Genomic DNA, 24,177 nt, shown 5'->3' with positions numbered 1-24,177 from the left:
CCAAGATTACTATCCGAGTGCCGGCGGTGGGGTGGTTCAAATAGCCTCGGCTATCACCTCATTTTGTCCGGTCGTGATGGTCAAGTGGATTAAGGCGTCTTGTACATACCAGTTGCGTTGCTTCTGAGAGTATGGGTTCGAGTCACTTCTGGGGTGTGAGTTTTCAGTTGCATATTGTCCTGGGGACCATTCAGGCTTGTTCGCATTTGTGTTCCTCACGTGTGCCCCAAAGAATGAGGTGATTTGGTAAAATGCTATGCCCAAGATTACTATCCGAGTGCCGGCGGTGGGGTGGTTCAAATAGCCTCGGCTATCACCTCATTTTGTCCGGTCGTGATGGTCAAGTGGATTAAGGCGTCTTGTACATACCAGTTGCGTTGCTTCTGGGAGTATGGGTTCGAGTCACTTCTGGGGTGTGAGTTTTCAGTTGCATATTGTCCTGGGGACCATTCAGGCTTGTTCGCATTTGTGTTCCTCACGTGTGCCCCAAAGAATGAGGTGATTTGGTAAAATGCTATGCCCAAGATTACTATCCGAGTGCCGGCGGTGGGGTGGTTCAAATAGCCTCGGCTATCACCTCATTTTGTCCGGTCGTGATGGTCAAGTGGATTAAGGCGTCTTGTACATACCAGTTGCGTTGCTTCTGGGAGTATGGGTTCGAGTCACTTCTGGGGTGTGAGTTTTCAGTTGCATATTGTCCTGGGGACCATTCAGGCTTGTTCGCATTTGTGTTCCTCACGTGTGCCCCAAAGAATGAGGTGATTTGGTAAAATGCTATGCCCAAGATTACTATCCGAGTGCCGGCGGTGGGGTGGTTCAAATAGCCTCGGCTATCACCTCATTTTGTCCGGTCGTGATGGTCAAGTGGATTAAGGCGTCTTGTACATACCAGTTGCGTTGCTTCTGGGAGTATGGGTTCGAGTCACTTCTGGGGTGTGAGTTTTCAGTTGCATATTGTCCTGGGGACCATTCAGGCTTGTTCGCATTTGTGTTCCTCACGTGTGCCCCAAAGAATGAGGTGATTTGGTAAAATGCTATGCCCAAGATTACTATCCGAGTGCCGGCGGTGGGGTGGTTCAAATAGCCTCGGCTATCACCTCATTTTGTCCGGTCGTGATGGTCAAGTGGATTAAGGCGTCTTGTACATACCAGTTGCGTTGCCTCTGGGAGTATGGGTTCGAGTCACTTCTGGGGTGTGAGTTTTCAGTTGCATATTGTCCTGGGGACCATTCAGGCTTGTTCGCATTTGTGTTCCTCACGTGTGCCCCAAAGAATGAGGTGATTTGGTAAAATGCTATGCCCAAGATTACTATCCGAGTGCCGGCGGTGGGGTGGTTAAAATAGCCTCGGCTATCACCTCATTTTGTCCGGTCGTGATGGTCAAGTGGATTAAGGCGTCTTGTACATACCAGTTGCGTTGCTTCTGGGAGTATGGGTTCGAGTCACTTCTGGGGTGTGAGTTTTCAGTTGCATATTGTCCTGGGGACCATTCAGGCTTGTTCGCATTTGTGTTCCTCACGTGTGCCCCAAAGAATGAGGTGATTTGGTAAAATGCTATGCCCAAGATTACTATCCGAGTGCCGGCGGTGGGGTGGTTCAAATAGCCTCGGCTATCACCTCATTTTGTCCGGTCGTGATGGTCAAGTGGATTAAGGCGTCTTGTACATACCAGTTGCGTTGCCTCTGGGAGTATGGGTTCGAGTCACTTCTGGGGTGTGAGTTTTCAGTTGCATATTGTCCTGGGGACCATTCAGGCTTGTTCGCATTTGTGTTCCTCACGTGTGCCCCAAAGAATGAGGTGATTTGGTAAAATGCTATGCCCAAGATTACTATCCGAGTGCCGGCGGTGGGGTGGTTCAAATAGCCTCGGCTATCACCTCATTTTGTCCGGTCGTGATGGTCAAGTGGATTAAGGCGTCTTGTACATACCAGTTGCGTTGCTTCTGGGAGTATGGGTTCGAGTCACTTCTGGGGTGTGAGTTTTCAGTTGCATATTGTCCTGGGGACCATTCAGGCTTGTTCGCATTTGTGTTCCTCACGTGTGCCCCAAAGAATGAGGTGATTTGGTAAAATGCTATGCCCAAGATTACTATCCGAGTGCCGGCGATGGGGTGGTTCAAATAGCCTCGGCTATCACCTCATTTTGTCCGGTCGTGATGGTCAAGTGGATTAAGGCGTCTTGTACATACCAGTTGCATTGCTTCTGGGAGTATGGGTTCGAGTCACTTCTGGGGTGTGAGTTTTCAGTTGCATATTGTCCTGGGGACCATTCAGGCTTTTTCGCATTTGTGTTCCTCACGTGTGCCCCAAAGAATGAGGTGATTTGGTAAAATGCTATGCCCAAGATTACTATCCGAGTGCCGGCGGTGGGGTGGTTCAAATAGCCTCGGCTATCACCTCATTTTGTCCGGTCGTGATGGTCAAGTGGATTAAGGCGTCTTGTACATACCAGTTGCGTTGCTTCTGGGAGTATGGGTTCGAGTCACTTCTAGGGTGTGAGTTTTCAGTTGCATATTGTCCTGGGGACCATTCAGGCTTGTTCGCATTTGTGTTCCTCACGTGTGCCCCAAAGAATGAGGTGATTTGGTAAAATGCTATGCCCAAGATTACTATCCGAGTGCCGGCGGTGGGGTGGTTCAAATAGCCTCGGCTATCACCTCATTTTGTCCGGTCGTGATGGTCAAGTGGATTAAGGCGTCTTGTACATACCAGTTGCGTTGCTTCTGGGAGTATGGGTTCGAGTCACTTCTGGGGTGTGAGTTTTCAGTTGCATATTGTCCTGGGGACCATTCAGGCTTGTTCGCATTTGTGTTCCTCACGTGTGCCCCAAAGAATGAGGTGATTTGGTAAAATGCTATGCCCAAGATTACTATCCGAGTGCCGGCGGTGGGGTGGTTCAAATAGCCTCGGCTATCACCTCATTTTGTCCGGTCGTGATGGTCAAGTGGATTAAGGCGTCTTGTACATACCAGTTGCGTTGCTTCTGGGAGTATGGGTTCGAGTCACTTCTGGGGTGTGAGTTTTCAGTTGCATATTGTCCTGGGGACCATTCAGGCTTGTTCGCATTTGTGTTCCTCACGTGTGCCCCAAAGAATGAGGTGATTTGGTAAAATGCTATGCCCAAGATTACTATCCGAGTGCCGGCGGTGGGGTGGTTCAAATAGCCTCGGCTATCACCTCATTTTGTCCGGTCGTGATGGTCAAGTGGATTAAGGCGTCTTGTACATACCAGTTGCGTTGCTTCTGGGAGTATGGGTTCGAGTCACTTCTGGGGTGTGAGTTTTCAGTTGCATATTGTCCTGGGGACCATTCAGGCTTGTTCGCATTTGTGTTCCTCACGTGTGCCCTAAAGAATGAGGTGATTTGGTAAAATGCTATGCCCAAGATTACTATCCGAGTGCCGGCGGTGGGGTGGTTCAAATAGCCTCGGCTATCACCTCATTTTGTCCGGTCGTGATGGTCAAGTGGATTAAGGCGACTTGTACATACCAGTTGCGTTGCTTCTGGGAGTATGGGTTCGAGTCACTTCTGGGGTGTGAGTTTTCAGTTATATATATATATATATATATATATATGTCGTACCTAGTAGCCAGAACTCACTTCTCAGCCTACTATGCAAGGCCCGATTTGCCTAATAAGCCAAGTTTTCCTGAATTATTATATTTTCTCTAATTTTTTTCTTATGAAATGATAAAGCTACCCATTTCATTATGTATGAGGTCAATTTTTTTTTATTGGAGTTAAAACTAACGTAGATATATGACTGAACCTAAGCAACCCTACCTAACCTAACCTAACCTATCTTTATAGGTTAGGTTAGGTTAGGTAGCCGAAAAAGTTAGGTTAGGTTAGGTTAGGTAGGTTAGGTAGTCGAAAAACAATTAATTCATGAAAACTTGGCTTATTAGGCAAATTGGGCCTTGCATAGTAGGCTGAGAAGTGCGTTCTGGCTATTAGGTACGACATATATATATATATATATATATATATATATATATATATATATATATATATATATATATATATATATATATATATATATATATATAATGTCTATCCTACTTTGACAGGGTATGATAGCTGGTATTGAAACTAGTGTATTATTAAGCACTAAACCACTGAAGGTGATTAGGATGCTTTTATAAGCTCAGGTTATAGTTACATCACATATATTGCATAACTGAATCATTACATTGTCAATCTTGGGTACAAGTTCAATATATCATCAAATGTTCTAGTATTCTTATAAGATTTACAGAGTTCCGCATACCTTAGCCCAGGAGGGCGAAAGTCAGTCAATATGGGACATTCTACAATATAATGTTAAAGGGAATTCATGTTTTCTTTTTTAAAAAGTTGACACATGGTATATTCGACACTTTCATAAAGTTGACACATGGTGAAGTCGACACTTTCACAAAGTTTACATTGTGTACTTGATATTTGGGTTTTGAGAAAGTTGCAAGATACGTCTATATCACAGGCGTATTCTGGCTACTATAATATCGTATTACCTAGTTCTTTTCTATTAGTTCCATATATGAATATCTCCTCACGATATTTATCATAAAGTTTAAAGCTACATCATTCAGGTCTTTGTGAATTTGATAAGTTAGTAAGATTTTCATCAGATATTTAAGTATTCTCTTTGCCACTGCTAATGAAACACCCATATTAATTTCTACTACTGGTTTTTGGCGGTATTTGCAGGGATGTTGTTTGAATCATGTTTTGAAAATCCATCATGTGATGGTATCGAAAGGAATTCAATTTTAAATTTGTTTTCTTTAGCTGCTAAAACATTCATTCGAATATTACTGACTATTTTCTGGGTGTTACTACCATGTGGGTTCAACGCCAGGAGTGCACCCTGGCAGTCACGGTATATAAGTCCACTGCACTTGTGTTTTAAATATATAGATAACAGTAAGTACGTCAACATTTCCCAGGTGTTGAAGCCTCCTAGGTATTGACTCGTCAAACCAGAACAGGTCAAGACTAGAGCTCTCGCTCTTTGTTCAAAAATTCATTCAGTGAATAGCATAATGGTGGCCATCTTCAGTGAAGTGAATGCACCCGAACTTAGATCTTTAAACATATGTAGAGAGCAGCCGACCCAGAGCTTCGAAGTATTATAACTGAACCTCAACTCAGAGCCTTAACGAGTTATGAATGTGCTTTAAAGAGTTATGGAGAGTCCCATCCCGGAGCTGTGAGATGCATGGGCGCAAGGACTGTGACAAATGTTCCCCCAAGCAGGCAATTACCAGAGGTGGGTGTGAGGTGGACCCCGTCTGTGGTCCCCGTGGGAGAGACCTGACAGTGGTTATCACCGCCTCAGGTGGACCCCGTCTGTGGTCCCCGTGGGAGAGACCTGACAGTGGTTGTCACCGCCTCAGGTGGACCCCGTCTGTGGTCCCCGTGGGAGAGACCTGACAGTGGTTGTCACCGCCTCAGGTGGACCCCGTCTGTGGTCCCCGTGGGAGAGACCTGACAGTGGTGGTCACCGCCTCCTGCTTTCGCTGTGGCCACTCGCTTATTACCTGCCACGTTCGGTGTGTGTGTCTGTATTTACAATTTGTGCAGGCAGGACTGAGCTGATAGCTCTTGGACTCCGTCTTTCTAATCGTTGGACTCTCCCGGTGGACACACGGTGACACACCTTGTCTGAAACTAAAAATAAAAAAAATACATTTATTTCAGGTCTCAGGTTTCATATTTCAGGTCTCCAAAGGCCTGATATATTTTTGAAGTCCCTAAGATGCCAAAAGGATATAGGAGACAGGTTGAAAATATCCCTGGCTGTAGTGAGGTGAACGGTGCTCCTGGACCACCAGGCTTCCGTCCCGCCGGCTCTCCTCTGCCTGTTGGAAGTTAAGCCATGATTTGTGAAGCAAATCCAATAATTATATGAATTTCGCGTGTATACTGCGCGATTTATCTTGCAGTGGCGTCAGAAAATTAATCAACAAGTTACTTTCCTGAAAAGTTATTCAAATCACTCAGGTACTCGTCATTTCCGGCGGGAGGGGGAGTGGTGTATATACATACATACATACATACATACATACATACATACATACATACATACATACATACATACATACATACATACATACATACATACATACATACATAAATACATACATACATATATATATATATATGTCGTACCTAGTAGCCAGAACTCACTTCTCAGCCTACTATTCAAGGCCCGATTTGCCTAATAAGCCAAGTTTTCCTGAATTAATATATTTACTATAATTTTTTTCTTATGAAATGATAAAGCAACCCTTTTCTCTATGTATGAGGTCAATTTTTTTTTATTGGAGTTAAAATTAACGTAGATATATGACCGAACCTAACCAACCCTACCTAACCTAACCTAACCTATATTTATAGGTAAGGTTAGGTTAGGTAGCCAAAAAAAGCTAGGTTAGGTTAGGTTAGGTAGGTTAGGTAGACGAAAAAACATTAATTCATGAAAACTTGGCTTATTAGGCAAATCGGGCCTTGAATAGTAGGCTGAGAAGTGCGTTCTGGCTATTAGGTACGACATATATATATATATATATATATATATATATATATATATATATATATATATATATATATATATATATATATATATATATGTCGTACCTAATAGCCAGAACGCACTTCTCAGCCTACTATGCAAGGCCCGATTTGCCTAATAAGCCAAGTTTACCTGAATTAATATATTTTCTCTAATTTTTTTCTTATGAAATGATAAAGCTACGCATTTCATTATGTATGAGGTCAATTTTTTTTTATTGGAGTTAAAATTAACGTAGATATATACATACATACATACATACATACATACATACATACATACATACATACATACATACATATATATATATATATATATATATATATATATATATATATATATATATATATATATATATATATATATATATATATATATATATATATATATATATATATATATGTCCTACCTAATAGCCAGAACGCACTTCTCAGCCTACTATGCAAGGCCCGATTTGCCTAATAAGCCAAGTTTACCTGAATTAATATATTTTCTCTAATTTTTTTCTTATGAAATGATAAAGCTACGCATTTCATTATGTATGAGGTCAATTTTTTTTTATTGGAGTTAAAATTAACGTAGATATATGACCGAACCTAACCAACCCTACCTAACCTAACCTATCTTTATAGGTTAGGTTAGGTAGCCGAAAAAGTTAGGTTAGGTTAGGTTAGGTAGGTTAGGTAGTTGAAAATATAATAATTCATGAAAACTTGGCTTATTAGGCAAATCAGGCCTTGCATAGTAGGCTGAGAAGTGCGTTCTGGCTATTAGGTACGACATATATATATATATATATATATATATATATATATATATATATATATATATATATATATATATATATATATATGTCGTACCTAGTAGCCAGAACGCACTTCTCTGCCTACTATGCAAGGCCCGATTTGCCTAATAAGCCAAGTTTTCATGAATTAATTTTTTTTCGACTACCTAACCTACCTAACCTAACCTAACCTAACTTTTTCGGCTACCTAACCTAACCTAACCTATAAATATAGGTTAGTTTAGGTTAGGTAGGGTTGATTAGGTTCGGTCATATATCTACGTTAATTTTAACTTTAATTAAAAAAAATTGACCTCATGCATAATGAAATGGGTAGCTTTATCATTTCATAAGAAAAAAATTAGAGAAAATATATTAATTGAGGAAAACTTGGCTTATTAGGCAAATCGGGCCTTGCATAGTAGGCTGAGAAGTACGTTCTGGCTACTAGGTACGACATATATATATATATATATATATATATATATATATATATATGTCGTACCTAGTAGCCAGAACTCACTTCTCAGCCTACTATTCAAGGCCCGATTTGCCTAATAAGCCAAGTTTTCCTGAATTAATTTATTTACTATAATTTTTTTCTTATGAAATGATAAAGCTGCCCTTTTCACTATGTATGAGGTCAATTTTTTTTTATTGGAGTTAAAATTAACGTAGATATATGACCGAACCTAACCAACCCTACCTAACCTAACCTAACCTATATATATATGTAAGGTTAGGTTAGGTAGCCAAAAAAAGCTAGGTTAGGTTAGGTTAGGTAGGTTAGGTAGACGAAAAAACATTAATTCATGAAAACTTGGCTTATTAGGCAAATCGGGCCTTGCATAGTAGGCTGAGAAGTGAGTTCTGGCTACTAGGTACGACATATATATATATATATATATATATATATATATATATATATATATATATATATATATATATATGTCGTACCTAATAGCCAGAACGCACTTCTCAGCCTACTATTCAAGGCCCGATTTGCCTAATAAGCCAAGTTTCATGAATTAATGTTTTTTCGTCTACCTAACCTACCTAACCTAACCTAACCTAGCTTTTTTTGGCTACCTAACCTAACCTTACCTATAAATATAGGTTAGGTTAGGTTAGGTTGGGTTGGTTAGGTTCGGTCATATATCTACGTTAATTTTAACTCCAATAAAAAAAAATTGACCTCATACATAGAGAAAAGGGTTGCTTTATCATTTCATAAGAAAAAAATTATAGTAAATATATTAATTCAGGAAAACTTGGCTTATTAGGCAAATCGGGCCTTGAATAGTAGGCTGAGAAGTGAGTTCTGGCTACTAGGTACGACATATATATATATATATATATATATATATATATATATATATATATATATATATATATATATATATATATATATATATATATATGGTAACTGAAAAATCAATTCTCCAAAATTCATTTTTATTTCTAGTCTGACACGGCACTTGAACGCGTTTCGTAAAACTTATTACATTTTCAAAGACTTTAGTTTACACACACAACTATAACTGAACAGAGTTTAAACAGCTTCGATTTTATACCTGCATTTTGGTGAGGTGATATGTTATGCACCGTTTTGGAGGTGAAAACAAACTTTCAACACAAGACAGAACAAGAAACAATGGGTATAATATTTTGTAAGTTAAAAGGAAGAGTGGAAGTAACTGCAAAGGGCCTATTGGCCCATATTTCTTGATGCTTCTATATTGGTGCGGAGTCTTGAAGTGGGTAGAATATAGTTGTGCATTAATTGGCTGTTGATTGCTGATGTCGACTTCTTAATGTGTAGTGCCTGGCAGATATCAAGCCGCCTTCTATCGCTGTATCTATCGATGATTTCCGTGTTTTTTGTTAAGACTTCTCTGGTGATGGTCTGGTTGTGGGAAGAGATTATATGTTCCTTAATGAGCCCTGTTGCTTATGCATCGTTAATCGCCTGGAAATAGATGTTGTTGTCTTGCCTATATACTGAATTCTTTGAGGCTTACAGTCCCCAAGTGGGCATTTGAAGGCATAGACGACATTGGTCTCTTTTAAAGCGTTCTGCTTTGTGTCTGGAGAGTTTCTCATGAGTAGGCTGGCCGTCTTCTTGGTTTTATAGTAGATCGTCAATTGTATCTTCTGATTTTTGTCTGTAGGGATAACGTTTCTATTAACAATATCTTTGGCGAACATGAAATTGACTCGCGAGAAGGCGTCCAACAGGGTGACCCCCTTGCTCCTCTCCTTTTCTGCTTAGTCATCAAACAAGTCACAGAGGTCCTGTCCAGCGAGCTTAACATCTGGTTCTTGGATGATGGTACCCTAGCTGGTTCCCAAGACTCCCTCCTGGAGGACATCAGAAAAATCCAGGGGCAAGGTGCAGTTTTAGGCCTCACCCTGAACCCTTCTAAATGTGAAATAATATGTTCCAACCAGGGCATCGTAGAGAGAATAGAGGGTCTTCTGCCAAATATCCATAAAACTAAACCTGAAGACAGCACACTCCTAGGAGCTCCCCTGGGGTTGAAAGCCATCGATGAAGTCCTTGATAAGAAAATCGCCGACCTTAAGAGGATTGATGGGAGGATTGAGGATATTGATGCTCATGATGCACTCTACCTCATCACCAGATGTCTGTCCCTCCCCAGGTTAACCTACTTTCTGAGGTGTTCACCATCTTACAGCAGCCAAAAACTAAGTGAGTATGACCGGTTACTGAAATCAATGCTTCAAAAAGCCCTTAACCTCTCTCTTGATGATCTACAGTGGAAACAAGCCTCTCTTCCCGTAAGACTTGGGGGCCTCGGAGTTCGAACAGCAACGCAAATCGCTGTTCCAGCCTTCCTGTCCTCCTTATCAGCATCCGACGACCTTGTGAAGGAAATTCTACCTGCCCACTTTTATCAGCTGGCAGGTGTACATGATCCAAATTTTACACCCTGTGCCACAGAGTGGGCCTCTCGTGCAGGCTCATCACCTCAACCACCATCCCCAAAAGCCCACAAGCAATCCAGCTGGGATGGCCCCATTGTAGACCAAGTTGCTGCAGAGTGCCTGGGTGCTGCAACAACACAACACGACATTGCTCGCCTCACAGCAGTAGCAGCCCCACATGCAGGGGATTTCCTGTTAGCAACCCCAATGTCGGCAACTGGCACGCGTCTCACACCACACGCCCTCCGAATTGCTGTGGCCCTTCGCCTTTCTGCCCCAATCCACACCAGATATAGGTGTATTTGCGGCGAGGTGGTGGCTGACAGGTACAGCCACCATGGCCTACTCTGCCAAAGCACAGGGGATGGCACTCGAGGCACAGTGAAGTTAACGACATCATCAAGAGGAGCCTCACCACAGCTGGATGCCCAGCTGAAAGAGAGCCCCGTTACCTAACGCCCCGTAACTCTGATGCTCTTATTGGTCGCCCGGATGGTATCACAGTGAACCCCTGGAAGAATGGCAAGCAGTTGGTATGGGACTACACGTGCGTATCAACCCTGGCTAACACCTACATTAACCTCAGTGTTGCACAACCAGGTGGCGCTGCCACCCACAGGGAAGCAGCCAAATCCCGTAAGTATAGAGAACTGGATCACCAGTACAATTTTGTCCCCATTGCTTCTGAGACACTCGGCGCCTGGGGTAAAAGTGCTACCAGTATTTTGAAGGAACTAGGTTCTAGGCTCATTGAAACAATAAGGGACCCTAGAGCTGCCAGCTTTCTTTTCCAGCGCCTCAGTGTGGCGATACAGAGGGGAAATGCGCACTGCATCCAGGGTTCCTGCCCGCCATCTGAGGAGCTGGAGGAACTCGACAACCTATGATAACCATCTTTGTAACCTATATGTAACTCCTTTTTTGTAACAAGGTTCAAATAAAGCAAATATATATGTGTACGTACAAAAGAATATATTATATAATATATATATATATATATATATATATATATATATATATATATATACATATATACATATATATATATATATATATATATATATATATATATATATATATATATATATATATATATATATATATATATATATATATATATGCGCTTCCTGTCCCCGACAAATGTAATGATTACATTTTTATCTTAAGAGACAAAGCGTCCCAGAAGTCTTCGGAGCCGACTGTGACGACCGACTCCTGGCAAACCTCATTAAATGAGAATGAAAACAGCGTCGGAACTTTCAAAGACGGTAAGCGGATTAAACTACTATTCTCGTTCCTTATTTCAATGGGCTTCAATATTTTTTTTATTCATGAATTGGCTCTGTTTCGATATTCATCGTTGCGAGAATTATATTCGCGAGAATATAATTATAATTATATTTGCGAGAATTATATAATATTACATCTTTGCGTGGTTTAAAAAATCCACGCAAAGATTAGTTATTTCCAGAGGTGTGTTGCTGAGCTGCCTAAGTTGCCGGTTATGTCATACTACACGATGTATAGGGAGAGAGGGAGAGAGAGAGAGAGTGAGAGAGAGAGAGAGAGAGAGAGAGAGAGAGAGAGAGAGAGAGAGAGAGAGAGAGAGAGAGAGAGAGAGAGAGAGAGAGAGAGAGAGAGAGAGAGTGAGTGAGTGAGTGAGTGAGTGAGAGAGAGAGAGAGAGAGAGAGAGAGAGAGAGAGAGAGAGAGAGAGAGAGAGAGAGAGAGAGAGAGAGAGAGAGAGAGAGAGAGAGAGAGAGAGAGAGAGAGAAAGAGAGAGTGAGAGAGAGAGAGAGAGTGAGAGAGAGAGAGAGAGAGAGAGAGAGAGAGAGAGAGAGAGAGAGAGAGAGAGAGAGAGAGAGAGAGAGAGAGAGAGAGAGAGAGAGAGAGAGAGAGTGAGAGAGAGTGAGTGAGTGAGTGAGTGAGTGAGTGAGAGAGAGAGAGAGAGAGAGAGAGAGAGAGAGAGAGAGAGAGAGAGAGAGAGAGAGAGAGAGAGAGAGAGAGAGAGAGAGAGAGAGAGAGAGAGAGAGAAAGAGAGAGTGAGAGAGAGAGAGAGAGTGAGAGAGAGAGAGAGAGAGAGAGAGAGAGAGAGAGAGAGAGAGAGAGAGAGAGAGAGAGAGAGAGAGAGAGAGAGAGAGAGAGAGAGAGAGAGAGAGAGAGAGAGAGAGTGAGTGAGTGAGTGAGAGAGAGAGAGAGAGAGAGAGAGAGAGAGAGAGAGAGAGAGAGAGAGAGAGAGAGAGAGAGAGAGAGAGAGAGAGAGAGAGTGAGAGAGAGAGAGAGAGAGAGAGAGAGAGAGAGAGAGAGAGAGAGAGAGAGAGAGAGAGAGAGAGAGAGAGAGAGAGAGAGAGAGAGAGAGAGAGAGAGAGAGAGAGAGTGAGAGAGAGAGAGAGAGAGAGAGAGAGAGAGAGAGAGAGAGAGAGAGAGAGAGAGAGAGAGAGAGAGAGAGAGAGAGAGAGAGAGAGAGAGAGAGAGAGAGAGGAATGTGAGAAAGAGAGATGTGGGACGCGAGAACGTGGAGAAAGTGATGTTCATTTCATGAAGGACAGTGAATATGAGAAGGAAAATAATTTGTATGAGATGGACAAAACTGTTGAGTAGAAGTGAACAACGGTGTGAAAGGTGAGCAGATTTGAACTAAGGGTGAGTAGACGTGAATAAAAAAGTGAATAAAGAAGTGTGATGGGTGAATAGAAGTGAATAATTGGGTGTGACCTTTGAGTACAAGTGAATGAAGGTGAGTTAGATGTAAGGAAAGTTCAAACAGGTAGAAGTAGAGACTGGTCGAGTGATTGAAGGGAAAAGGGTATTGGTGAGTATAAGGTGGAGTGCACTAAAGGAATTAAGTGATTGGATAAAGACGGTGAGTAAATATATGAATAACAAGGTGAGATAGAACACAATGGTTAATTTAAGGGAATGTGGAAGGGGAGAGGATGGGTAAGGGAGAGGTATAAATGGAGAGAGGTATGGTAATAGAAGTGGGTGAAGCTGGTGAGTAAGGAAGAGAAAGGGAGAGAGAGCCAACAAATAGAAGTGGAGTGAGGGAGGAGGGAAGGGTCAACGTAGGAGAGTGGGGGAGAGGGAGGTAAGAGGTGGGTGACAGTACACCTGCAGTATACATAAAGTACACCTAGAGTATATCTGGAGTAAACCTGGAGTATACATGGAGTACACCTGGAATATACCTGGAGTACACCTGGAGTACACCTGGAATATACCTGGAGTACATCTGGAGTATACCAGATGTATACTCCAGATAATTGGCTGTTGATTGCTGGTGTTGACTTCTTGATGTGTAGTGCCTCGCAAACGTCAAGCCGCCTGCTATCGCTGTATCTATCGATGATTTCAGTGTTGTTTACTAGGATTTCTCTGGCGATGGTTTGGTTATGGGAAGAGATTATATGTTCCTTAATGGAGCCCTGTTGTTTATGCATCGTTAAACGCCTAGAAAGAGATGTTGTTGTCTTGCCTATATACTGGGTTTTTTGGAGCTTACAGTCCCCAAGTGAGCATTTGAAGGCATAGACGACGTTAGTCTCTTTTAAAGCGTTCTGTTTCGTGTCTGGAGAGTTTCTCATGAGTAGGCTGGCCGTTTTTCTGGTTTTATAGTAAATCGTCAGTTGTATCCTCTGATTTTTGTCTGTAGGGATAACGTTTCTATTAACAATATCTTTCAGGACCCTTTCCTCTGTTTTATGAGCTGTGGAAAAGAAGTTCCTGTAAAATAGTCTAATAGGGGGTATAGGTGTTGTGTTAGTTGTCTCTTCGGAGGTTGCATGGCTTTTCACTTTCCTTCTTATGATGTCTTCGATGAAACCATTGGAGAAGCCGTTATTGACTAGAACCTGCCTTACCCTACAGAGTTCTTCGTCGACTTGCTTCCATTCTGAGCTGTGGCTGAGAGCACGGTCGACGTATGCGTTAACAACACTCCTCTTACAACAACACAACACAACACAAGCCTGGAAACCCACTTCGGCCAATCATTAGCCAGATACCCACACCCACGTTCAGATTGGCGAAGCGACTCAACGGCCTGCTGACCCCTTATGTTCCTTGCGCCTTCAGCCTGAAGTCTCCAAAGGAATTTGTGGACTTACTGCGGGGCGCACGGGCCACAGGGATAAGAGCCTCGTTGGACGTAGAATCGCTGTTTACCAACGTACCTGTGGACGAGACAATCGGAATGATAGCCGACAGAGTGTATCGTGATCCAGCCTGTACTCCTCTTGACATGCCAGAAAGTATTCTGAGGAAACTACTCCAAGCTTGTACTAAAGAGGCACCCTTCTTGAGCCCGGATGGGCACATGTATAAGCAAGTAGATGGGGTCGCCATGGGTTCTCCCCTAGGTGTCCTGTTTGCAAACTTCTACATGGGTACCATCGAGCAAAAAGTCTTAGTCGACATGAACTTGAAACCGGCCATATACTGCAGGTATGTTGACGACATTTTTACACAGGTACCTGATGTCAGACATCTGCAGGAGCTGAAGGAGGCATTTGAGCAGAGTTCCGTACTGCGTTTCACTTACGAGACGGAAAAGGATGGGAAGCTGCCTTTTCTAGATGTAACAGTCATGGAAAAGGGCGGAGGTTTCCACACTGCAGTCTACACAAAGGAAACAAACATAGGAATGTGCCTAAATGCCAACAGCGACTGCCCTGACAGGTACAAGAGGAGTGTTGTTAACGCATACGTCGACCGTGCTCTCAGCCACAGCTCAGAATGGAAGCAAGTCGACGAAGAACTCTGTAGGGTAAGGCAGGTTCTAGTCAATAACGGCTTCTCCAATGGTTTCATCGAAGACATCATAAGAAGGAAAGTGAAAAGCCATGCAACCTCCGAAGAGACAACTAACACAACACCTATACCCCCTATTAGACTATTTTACAGGAACTTCTTTTCCACAGCTCATAAAACAGAGGAAAGGGTCCTGAAAGATATTGTTAATAGAAACGTTATCCATACAGACAAAAATCAGAGGATACAACTGACGATTTACTATAAAACCAGAAAAACGGCCAGCCTACTCATGAGAAACTCTCCAGACACGAAACAGAACGCTTTAAAAGAGACTAACGTCGTCTATGCCTTCAAATGCCCACTTGGGGACTGTAAGCTCCAAAAAACCCAGTATATAGGCAAGACAACAACATCTCTTTCTAGGCGCTTAACGATGCATAAACAACAGGGCTCCATTAAGGAACATATAATCTCTTCCCATAACCAAACCATCGCCAGAGAAATCCTAGTAAACAACACAGAAATCATCGATAGATACAGCGATAGCAGGCGGCTTGACGTTTGCGAGGCACTACACATCAAGAAGTCAACACCAGCAATCAACAGCCAATTATTGCACAACTATATTCTACCCACCTCAAGACTCCGCTCCAATATAGAAGCATCAAGAAATATGGACCAATAGGCTTTCTACAAACACTTCTATTCAATACCCATTGTTCCTGTTCTGTCTTGTGTTGATACTTTTAATACCCTATTAATATCCTCTAGTGTTCTGTCTTGTGTTAATGCCACATCATCCTTCCCACCTCACTCAAATGTAATGCCACATCACCCTTCCCACCTCACTCAAATGTAGATATAAAATCAGGGAAACGCAAGTTCTAATCAGTTGTGTATTTGTGAAGTCTTTGAAAATGTAATAAGTTTTACGAAACGCGCCCGTGTTGCGTCAGACTAGAAATAAAAATGAATTTTGGAGAAGTGATTTTTGATTTACCTCCAACAGTGAAGCATAATGTACGAAAGATTGAGAAAATTCGTGTTAGAATTATTAATCTTACTTTTTCGGTCATATTTAATAATATATGTCTACAGGAAAGACTGCTACCAAAATATACTAATATATATATATATATATGTGTGTATATCACGAAAATAAACACGTGATTAAGAATGTGACAATGTCAGACCACGAAGGAAAAATGAAACAGGAAATTTCCTTAAGTGCTTTCGTATATTAAATACATCTTCAGAAGGTCATTTTACAGATCGAGTGATGGGTATAAATAGGCAGGAGAGAGTGGTGAAGTAAGGTGAGGTACAATACTTGGACAACGCAGAAGGCCCATTGGCCCATCAGATGCACCCAATTGGCCCATCCGATGTAGCCCAATGGCCCATCTGATATAGCAGACATACAAGCATAATACATAGGTAATTATAACATAAAGAGGTAAATATATACAATAAATTAGTGAGACAAATGTTTTTCAATGATTCTACTTAAATCGCCCTTTAGCTGATCTATTAGAAATGGATCTAAGTTATATAGACCACTGCTAATATTCAAATTACTTTCTTTGGTGATCTGTATCAAAGCGGATTCAATTATGTTTCTGTTATAGGTGCTTTTACAATTTGTTATTGAAGACGCACTCTCCCAATCAATTTGGTGAGCTTTTTCTGACAAATGCACAAACAAAGCATTAGATAATTGGCCATGTCTTACAGAGTATTTATGTTGCGATATTCTACATTTTAAATCTTTAGATGTTTGCCCGACATAGAACTTATTACATTCCTTACAAGGTATTTTATAAATGACGCAATTATCACTACGAGGGCTGTTCCTTACTAATAGCTTACCAACAGTGTTTTCGTAGCTAAACATTACATCTATATTAAAAAGTTTCAAGGCCTTGACAATATTCTCAAACCCAGAGAATACGAATACGAGAATATATATATAATCTCGAATCTATATATATAATCTCGATATATATATATCTCGAATACGAGAATATATATATATATATATATATATATATATATATATATATATATATATATATATATATATATATATATATATATATATATTTATATATATATATATATATATATAGATATATATATATATATATATACACAATGGCTGCCTGTCTCCTGACACAAACAATTACTATATTTATTAATTCAAACTTAATTCATTATTTGGGTACTCATTTGTACACGACTAAGTTAACAGTATTTCAAGCACAATATAAAGTAATCTTTAAACAGAACATCGACAAGATACATAACATTTAAAAGATAATTAGCTTAAACATTATATTGTTAACGTTATATTATGAATTTATAAAATAGCGCTGCGAGGTAAACAAGGGGTCAAAATAATGGGCTGATGCTGGATGCTCCCAGGGTGATGCTGGATGCTCTCAGGGTGATGATGGATGCTCTCAGGGTGATGCTGGATGCTCTCAGGGTGATGCTGGATGCTCCCAGGGTGATGCTGGATGCTCTCAGGGTGATGCTGGATGCTCCCAGGGTGATGCTGGATGCTCTCAGGGTGATGCTGGATGCTCTCAGGGTGATGCTGGATGCTCTCAAGGTGATGCTGGATGCTCTCAGGGTGATGCTGGATGCTCTCAGGGTGATGATGGATGCTCTCAGGGTGATGCTGGATGCTCTCAGGGTGATGATGGATGCTCTCAGGGTGATGCTGGATGCTCTCAGGGTGATGCTGGATGCTCACAGGGTGATGCTGGATGCTCTCAGGGTGATGCTGGATGCTCTCAGGGTGATGCTGGATGCTCTCAGGGTGATGCTGGATGCTCTCAGGGTGATGATGGATGCTCTCAGGGTGATGCTGGATGCTCTCAGGGTGATGCTGGATGCTCTCAGGGTGATGATGGATGCTCTCAGGGTGATGCTGGATGCTCTCAGGGTGATGCTGGATGCTCGCAGGGTGATGATGGATGCTCTCAGGGTGATGATGGATGCTCTCAAGGTGATGCAGGATGCTCTCAGGGTGATGCTGGATGCTCTCAGGGTGATGATGGATGCTCACAGGGTGATGCTGGATGCTCTCAGGATGATGCTGGATGCTCTCAGGGTGATGCTGGATGCTCTCAGGGTGATGATAGATGCTCACAGGGTGATACTGGATGCTCTCAGGATGATGATGGATGCTCTCAGGGTGATGCTGGATGCTCTCAGGGTGGTGATAGATGCTCACAGGGTGATGCTGGATGCTCTCAGGATGATGCTGGATGCTCTCAGGGTGATGCTGGATGCTCACAAGGTGAAGCTGGATGTTGGAACATCAGTACCATTACTAATGGAGGGAGAGAGAGAGAGAGAGAGAGAGAGAGAGAGAGAGAGAGAGAGAGAGAGAGAGAGAGAGAGACAGACAGACAGACAGACAGAGACAGAGACAGAGACAGAGAGGAGATATATAGACAGTCAGTTATTCAATCGCCACGTTCATTTTAACTGGTCAAGTGCCCTCTCCATCTTCACCCTCTCACTCTACTTTCCCCTTTATGGACTGCGGAGATTTACAGAAGCACGTTGACAAGCGCCATGAGCGGACAGTCACATGGCTATTAGTGTTCAGCCCAAACAAGTGTAAGGTAATAGAGACAGCAAAGAGAGACAAGAGGCCAGTTGGAATCTACATCATTATATAAATGTAACTACTGGAATCTTGAAGATAAAAATATTTTAGCGTTATTTATAATTCAAACACAAGTACCAGAGGCTAAGCAGGATAACGACAACAGCATATAGGAGATTGGAAAACCTTTTAATGCTTTCACGAATTTTCTTACGTGCGGCTGCTGTTACAATCAGCAGCATCGGAAATCACACCTTGTGAAGCTCAAGACACGAAGATTAAGATGGTTATCTTGAGGTTATCTTGAGATGATTTCGGGGCTTTTTAGTGTCCCCGCGGCCCGGTCCTCAACCAGGCCTCCACCCCCAGGAAGCAGCCCGTGACAGTTGACTAACACCCAGGTACCTATTTTACTGTTAGGTAACAGGGGCATAGGGTGAAAGAAACTCTGCCCATTGTTTCTCGCCGGCGCCTGGGATCGAACCCAGGACCACAGGATCACAATTCCAGTGTGCTGTCCGCTCTGCCGACCGGCTCCCTGGTTGCAACAAGACTGGCTCCTGCGACGAGAGGACAAATCTACTAGCACAGATTAAGGGAATTTAATCTCAGAGTGTATGACCACTACATACAATATGTTTTGATAATTACTTTTACTTTTTATATTTGCTAATTGTTAACATATACTGGAATATACTGAGGCAAATAGATCTAGCTATATATGTAGACAAGATGTATAAGGGGAACCTTTTTAAATATAGATTGTGTCAAATAAAATGTATGGAAGTACTCATACCCTGGGGCGGGTGGTCAAGAATAATCATTGACAGAAGCTGTGGAAGCCACCTCCAGTCACAACTTTAAGGCCACATTCGACTAAGAATTCTTACATCAGAACAGTTAAATTATAACTCAACAGGTTCATCAAGGTCAGTTGGTGGGGCATAACGAGCTAGACTTAACTTCCCTTTAGTCACTTTTTTTGCAGGGATATTCCTGCGCGGGCCCTAAGCCTCTGGCTGGCCCACTGCGCGGGCCCTAAGCCTCTGGCTGGCCCACTGCGTGGGCCCTAAGCCTCTGGCTGGCCCACTGCGCGGGCCCTAAGCCTCTGGCTGGCCCACTGCGTGGGCCCTAAGCCTCTGGCTGGCCCACTAAATGTTGCTTGTTTCTGTTTTACTTGGGCGGAGGATGAGTATTTATGACTCGTATGGTCGCTTCAGTAAGATTTTGCCATATGTGTTTAACAACTTCTTCTGCTCTGTTGAATCTAAGTTGAAATCTTAATGGGTTTGTAACTGTGCACTGTGTTAGATAATGTTCCAGTGGTCTGTTGTGGTTGTAACTGTGCACTGTGTTAGATAATATTCCAGTGGTCTGTTGGGCATTTCTCCACAGTGTTGACATTTCCTCTCATCTTCCGGAACCTGTAAGCCTATTTCCCATGCACATGGGTATCCAAGCCTGATGCGATGTGAGTGTACTGCTGTTGTTCTACTGTTCCCTTTCATCAAACTAAGTGGTTCGTAGTTGGTTGAATTCTTGTACCAACCCGCAGATCCTGATGTTGCAACTGCTGTGTTGTGGTCACTGTACATCTTTTGCATTGCTCTGTTTCTAATTACTTTCTTAATCTGTGATAGACTCTGTGGTATGTAAATGTCTACATTTCTTCTCTTAGTTGCAAGTTTCGCAGCTTCGTCTGCAATGTCATTTCCTATTATTCTCTAGTCACTGATAGATAAGCAACAATAAGTAGCCACCATCCACCCCTCTCCCTCCACCACCATCCACTCTCTCCCTCCACCACCATCCACCCCTCTCCCTCCACCACCATCCACCCCTCTCCCTCCACCACCATCCACCCTCTCCCTCCACCACCATCCACCCTCTCTCTCCACCACCATCCACCCTCTCCCTCCACCACCATCCACCCCTCTCCCTCCACCACCATCCACCCTCTCCCTCCACCACCATCCACCCTCTCTCTCCACCACCATCCACTCTCTCCCTCCACCACCATCCACCCTCTCCCTCCACCACCATCCACTCTCTCCCTCCACCACCATCCACCCCTCTCCCTCCACCACCATCCACCCCTCTCCCTCCACCACCATCCACCCTCTCCCTCCACCACCATCCACCCTCTCTCTCCACCACCATCCACCCTCTCCCTCCACCACCATCCACCCCTCTCCCTCCACCACCATCCACCCTCTCCCTCCACCACCATCCACCCTCTCTCTCCACCACCATCCACTCTCTCCCTCCACCACCATCCACCTCTCCCTCCACCACCATCCACCCTCTCCCTCCATCACCATCCACCCTCTCCCTCCACCACCATCCACCCCTCTCCCTCCACCACCATCCACCCTCTCCCTCCACCACCATCCATCCTCTCCCTCCACCACCATCCACCCTCTCCCTCCATCACCATCCACCCTCTCCCTCCACCACCATCCACCCCTCTCCCTCCACCACCATCCACTCTCTCCCTCCACCACCATCCACCCCTCTCCCTCCACCACCATCCACCCTCTCTCTCCACCACCATCCACCTCTCTCTCCACCACCATCCACCCTCTCTCTCCACACCATCGACCTCTCTCTCCACCACCATCCACCCTCTCCTCCCACCACCATCCACCCTCTCCCTCCACCACCATCCACCCTCTCCCTCCACCACCATTCCACCCTCTCCCTCCACCACCATCCACCCTCTCCCTCCACCACCATTCCACCCTCTCCCTCCACCACCATTCCACCCTCTCTCTCCACCACCATCCACCCTCTCCCTCCACCACCATCCACCCTCTCCCTCCACCACCATCCACCCTCTCCCTCCACCACCATCCACCTCTCTCTCCACCACCATCCACCCTCTCTCTCCACCACCATCCACCCTCTCCCTCCACCACCATCCACCCTCTCCCTCCACCACCATCCACCCACCATCCACCCTCTCCCTCCACCACCATCCCACTTCTTCCATACTCCCCCCCCCCCAATCTGCTCGTCAGCTGACGCTAATTAGTAACACTCTGACCTTTGACCTGCAACAAAGGCAATACCGCTCAATCAGAGAGGCTGCCATTCTCTGCCCCGCGCATAAACACGTAATTAATATTTATTGTGTGTTTACATCTGGTTGTTTGCTGTTATATGTAAGCTTCAATTATGTGATCTGTTTGCTCTATATTTCCCAGAGTATTTGTTTGTCTTTTGTTGTTTTCATTGTGGACGTTTTTGTTCAAAGTTTTCATTTTGCACTTTCTCTTTAACCTTTTATTGGCAATGTTGAACATTTATGTGTTTCTTTGTTCAACCTATTATTGTTTATTTCTTAGTTGAATCCTTTATTGGTTCTTTCTTTGTTAAATCCATTATTGTTTGTTTCTTTGTTAACCTATTATTCTTTCTTTCTTAATTATTGTTTCTTTGTTAAACACTAACTCATTATTGTTTGTCGTTGTTTAACGAACTATAAGAACAAAGTTCTAACCATGTTTTTGTTCTTGTTCATGTTCTCCATAACCGTTCCCATGAAGGACTCAGGTGTTCACTGGGCTTGAAGGATCACGTATATATGATTATTCTCTGATCTTCCTGTTCATGTTATATCTTATAGACTTCCTCAATGATATTTAATTTGTGCTTCCTTCCTCTCAGTTATGTGTTTATTTATCCAGGTGCTCATCCTCATATACATGTATTTTCTGTATTATCGTTTGTAAATACCTGTGGCATAGTCGTTTTTAAATACCTGTGGCATAGTCGTTTTTAAATACCTGTGGCATAGTCGTTTTTAAATACCTGTGGCATAGTAGTTTTTAAATACCTGTGGCCTAGTCGTTTTTAAATACCTGTGGCCTAGTCGTTTGTAAATACCTGTGGCATAGTCGTTTTTAAATACCTGTGGCATAGTCGTTTGTAAATACCTGTGGCATAGTCGTTTTTAAATACCTGTGGCATAGTCGTTTATAAATACCTGTGGCTTAGTCGTTTTTAAATACCTGTGGCATAGTCGTTTTTAAATACCTGTGGCATAGTCGTTTTTAAATACCTGTGGCATAGTCGTTTGTAAATACCTGTGGCATAGTCGTTTTTAAATACCTGTGGCATAGTCGTTTTTAAATACCTGTGGCATAGTCGTTTGTAAATACCTGTGGCCTAGTCGTTTGTAAATACCTGTGGCCTAGTCGTTTGTAAATACCTGTGGCATAGTCGTTTGTAAATACCTGTGGCATAGTCGTTTTTAAATACCTGTGGCATAGTCGATTGTAAATACCTGTGGCTTAGACGTTTGTAAATACCTGTGGCTTAGTCGTTTGTAAATACCTGTGGCATAGTCGTTTTTAAATACCTGTGGCATAGTCGTTTTTAAATACCTGTGGCATAGTCGTTTTTAAATACCTGTGGCATAGTCGTTTGTAAATACCTGTGGCATAGTCGTTTATAAATACCTGTGGCTTAGACGTTTATAAATACCTGTGGCCTAGTACTTTGGTGATAAACCCAGTGTCCAGACCTAGCGAGTGCCTCAGGGCGCACCCAAGTGATCACAGTTATTTGAAGAGTACTCAAATGTATATATTGATTTGCTTAGAGTGTATGTGAGAGGACATGATGTCTCATGGGGTATATATGAGTGTATATAGAATCACCAAGGAAAAATAGAGCGCATTCGCAATCACTTGGAGTGTACATTGATCCACTTGGAATGAATCCGGCTGCACACGAGATCACTTTGAGTGTATCCTAGTGTACGTGGATACACTTTGAGTGTATCCAAGTGTACATGGATACACTTTGAGTGTATCCAAGTGTACATGGATACACTTTGTGTGTATCCAAGTGTACATGAATACACTTTGAGTGTATCCAAGTGTACGTGGATACACTTTGTGTGTATACAAGTGTACATGGATACACTTTGAGTGTATCCAAGTGTACATGGATACACTTTGAGTGTATCCAAGTGTACATGGATACACTTTGAGTGTATCCAAGTGTACATGGATACACTTTGAGTGTATCCAAGTGTACATGGATACACTTTGAGTGTATCCAAGTGTACATGGATACACTTTGAGTGTATCCAAGTGTACATGGATACACTTTGAGTGTATCCAAGTGTACATGGATACACTTTGAGTGAATCCAAGTGTACATGGATACACTTTGAGTGTATCCAAGTGTACATGGATACACTTTGAGTGTATCCAAGTGTACATGGATACACTTTGAGTGTATCCAAGTGTACATGGATACACTTTGAGTGTATCCAAGTGTACATGGATACACTTTGAGTGTATCCAAGTGTACATGGATACACTTTGAGTGTATCCAAGTGTACATGGATACACTTTGAGTGTATCCAAGTGTACATGGATACACTTTGAGTGTATCCAAGTGTACATGGATACACTTTGAGTGTATCCAAGTGTACATGGATACACTTTGAGTGTATCCAAGTGTACATGGATACACTTTGA

The 24,177-nt window shown here is 42.7% G+C and overlaps 1 protein-coding gene across 1 annotated transcript; it reads left to right on the top strand.

Moving 5' to 3' along the window:
- The first annotated feature begins 17,467 nt into the window (after window positions 1-17,467).
- On the top strand, window positions 17,468-19,655 carry LOC138367683 (uncharacterized). The gene is made up of 2 exons (XM_069329646.1): window positions 17,468-18,367; window positions 19,602-19,655. The coding sequence occupies exons 1-2, from the start codon at window positions 17,468-17,470 to the stop codon at window positions 19,653-19,655; spliced, it is 954 nt and encodes a 317-aa protein (XP_069185747.1).
- The last annotated feature ends 4,522 nt before the right edge of the window (window positions 19,656-24,177 follow it).

The sequence above is a fragment of the Procambarus clarkii genome, chromosome 23 (genome assembly GCF_040958095.1).
Source record: "Procambarus clarkii isolate CNS0578487 chromosome 23, FALCON_Pclarkii_2.0, whole genome shotgun sequence".
Classification (NCBI taxonomy): domain Eukaryota; kingdom Metazoa; phylum Arthropoda; class Malacostraca; order Decapoda; family Cambaridae; genus Procambarus; species Procambarus clarkii.
Note: the sequence above shows the minus strand (reverse complement) of the source record. Positions and strands in the feature narration are given on the sequence as shown.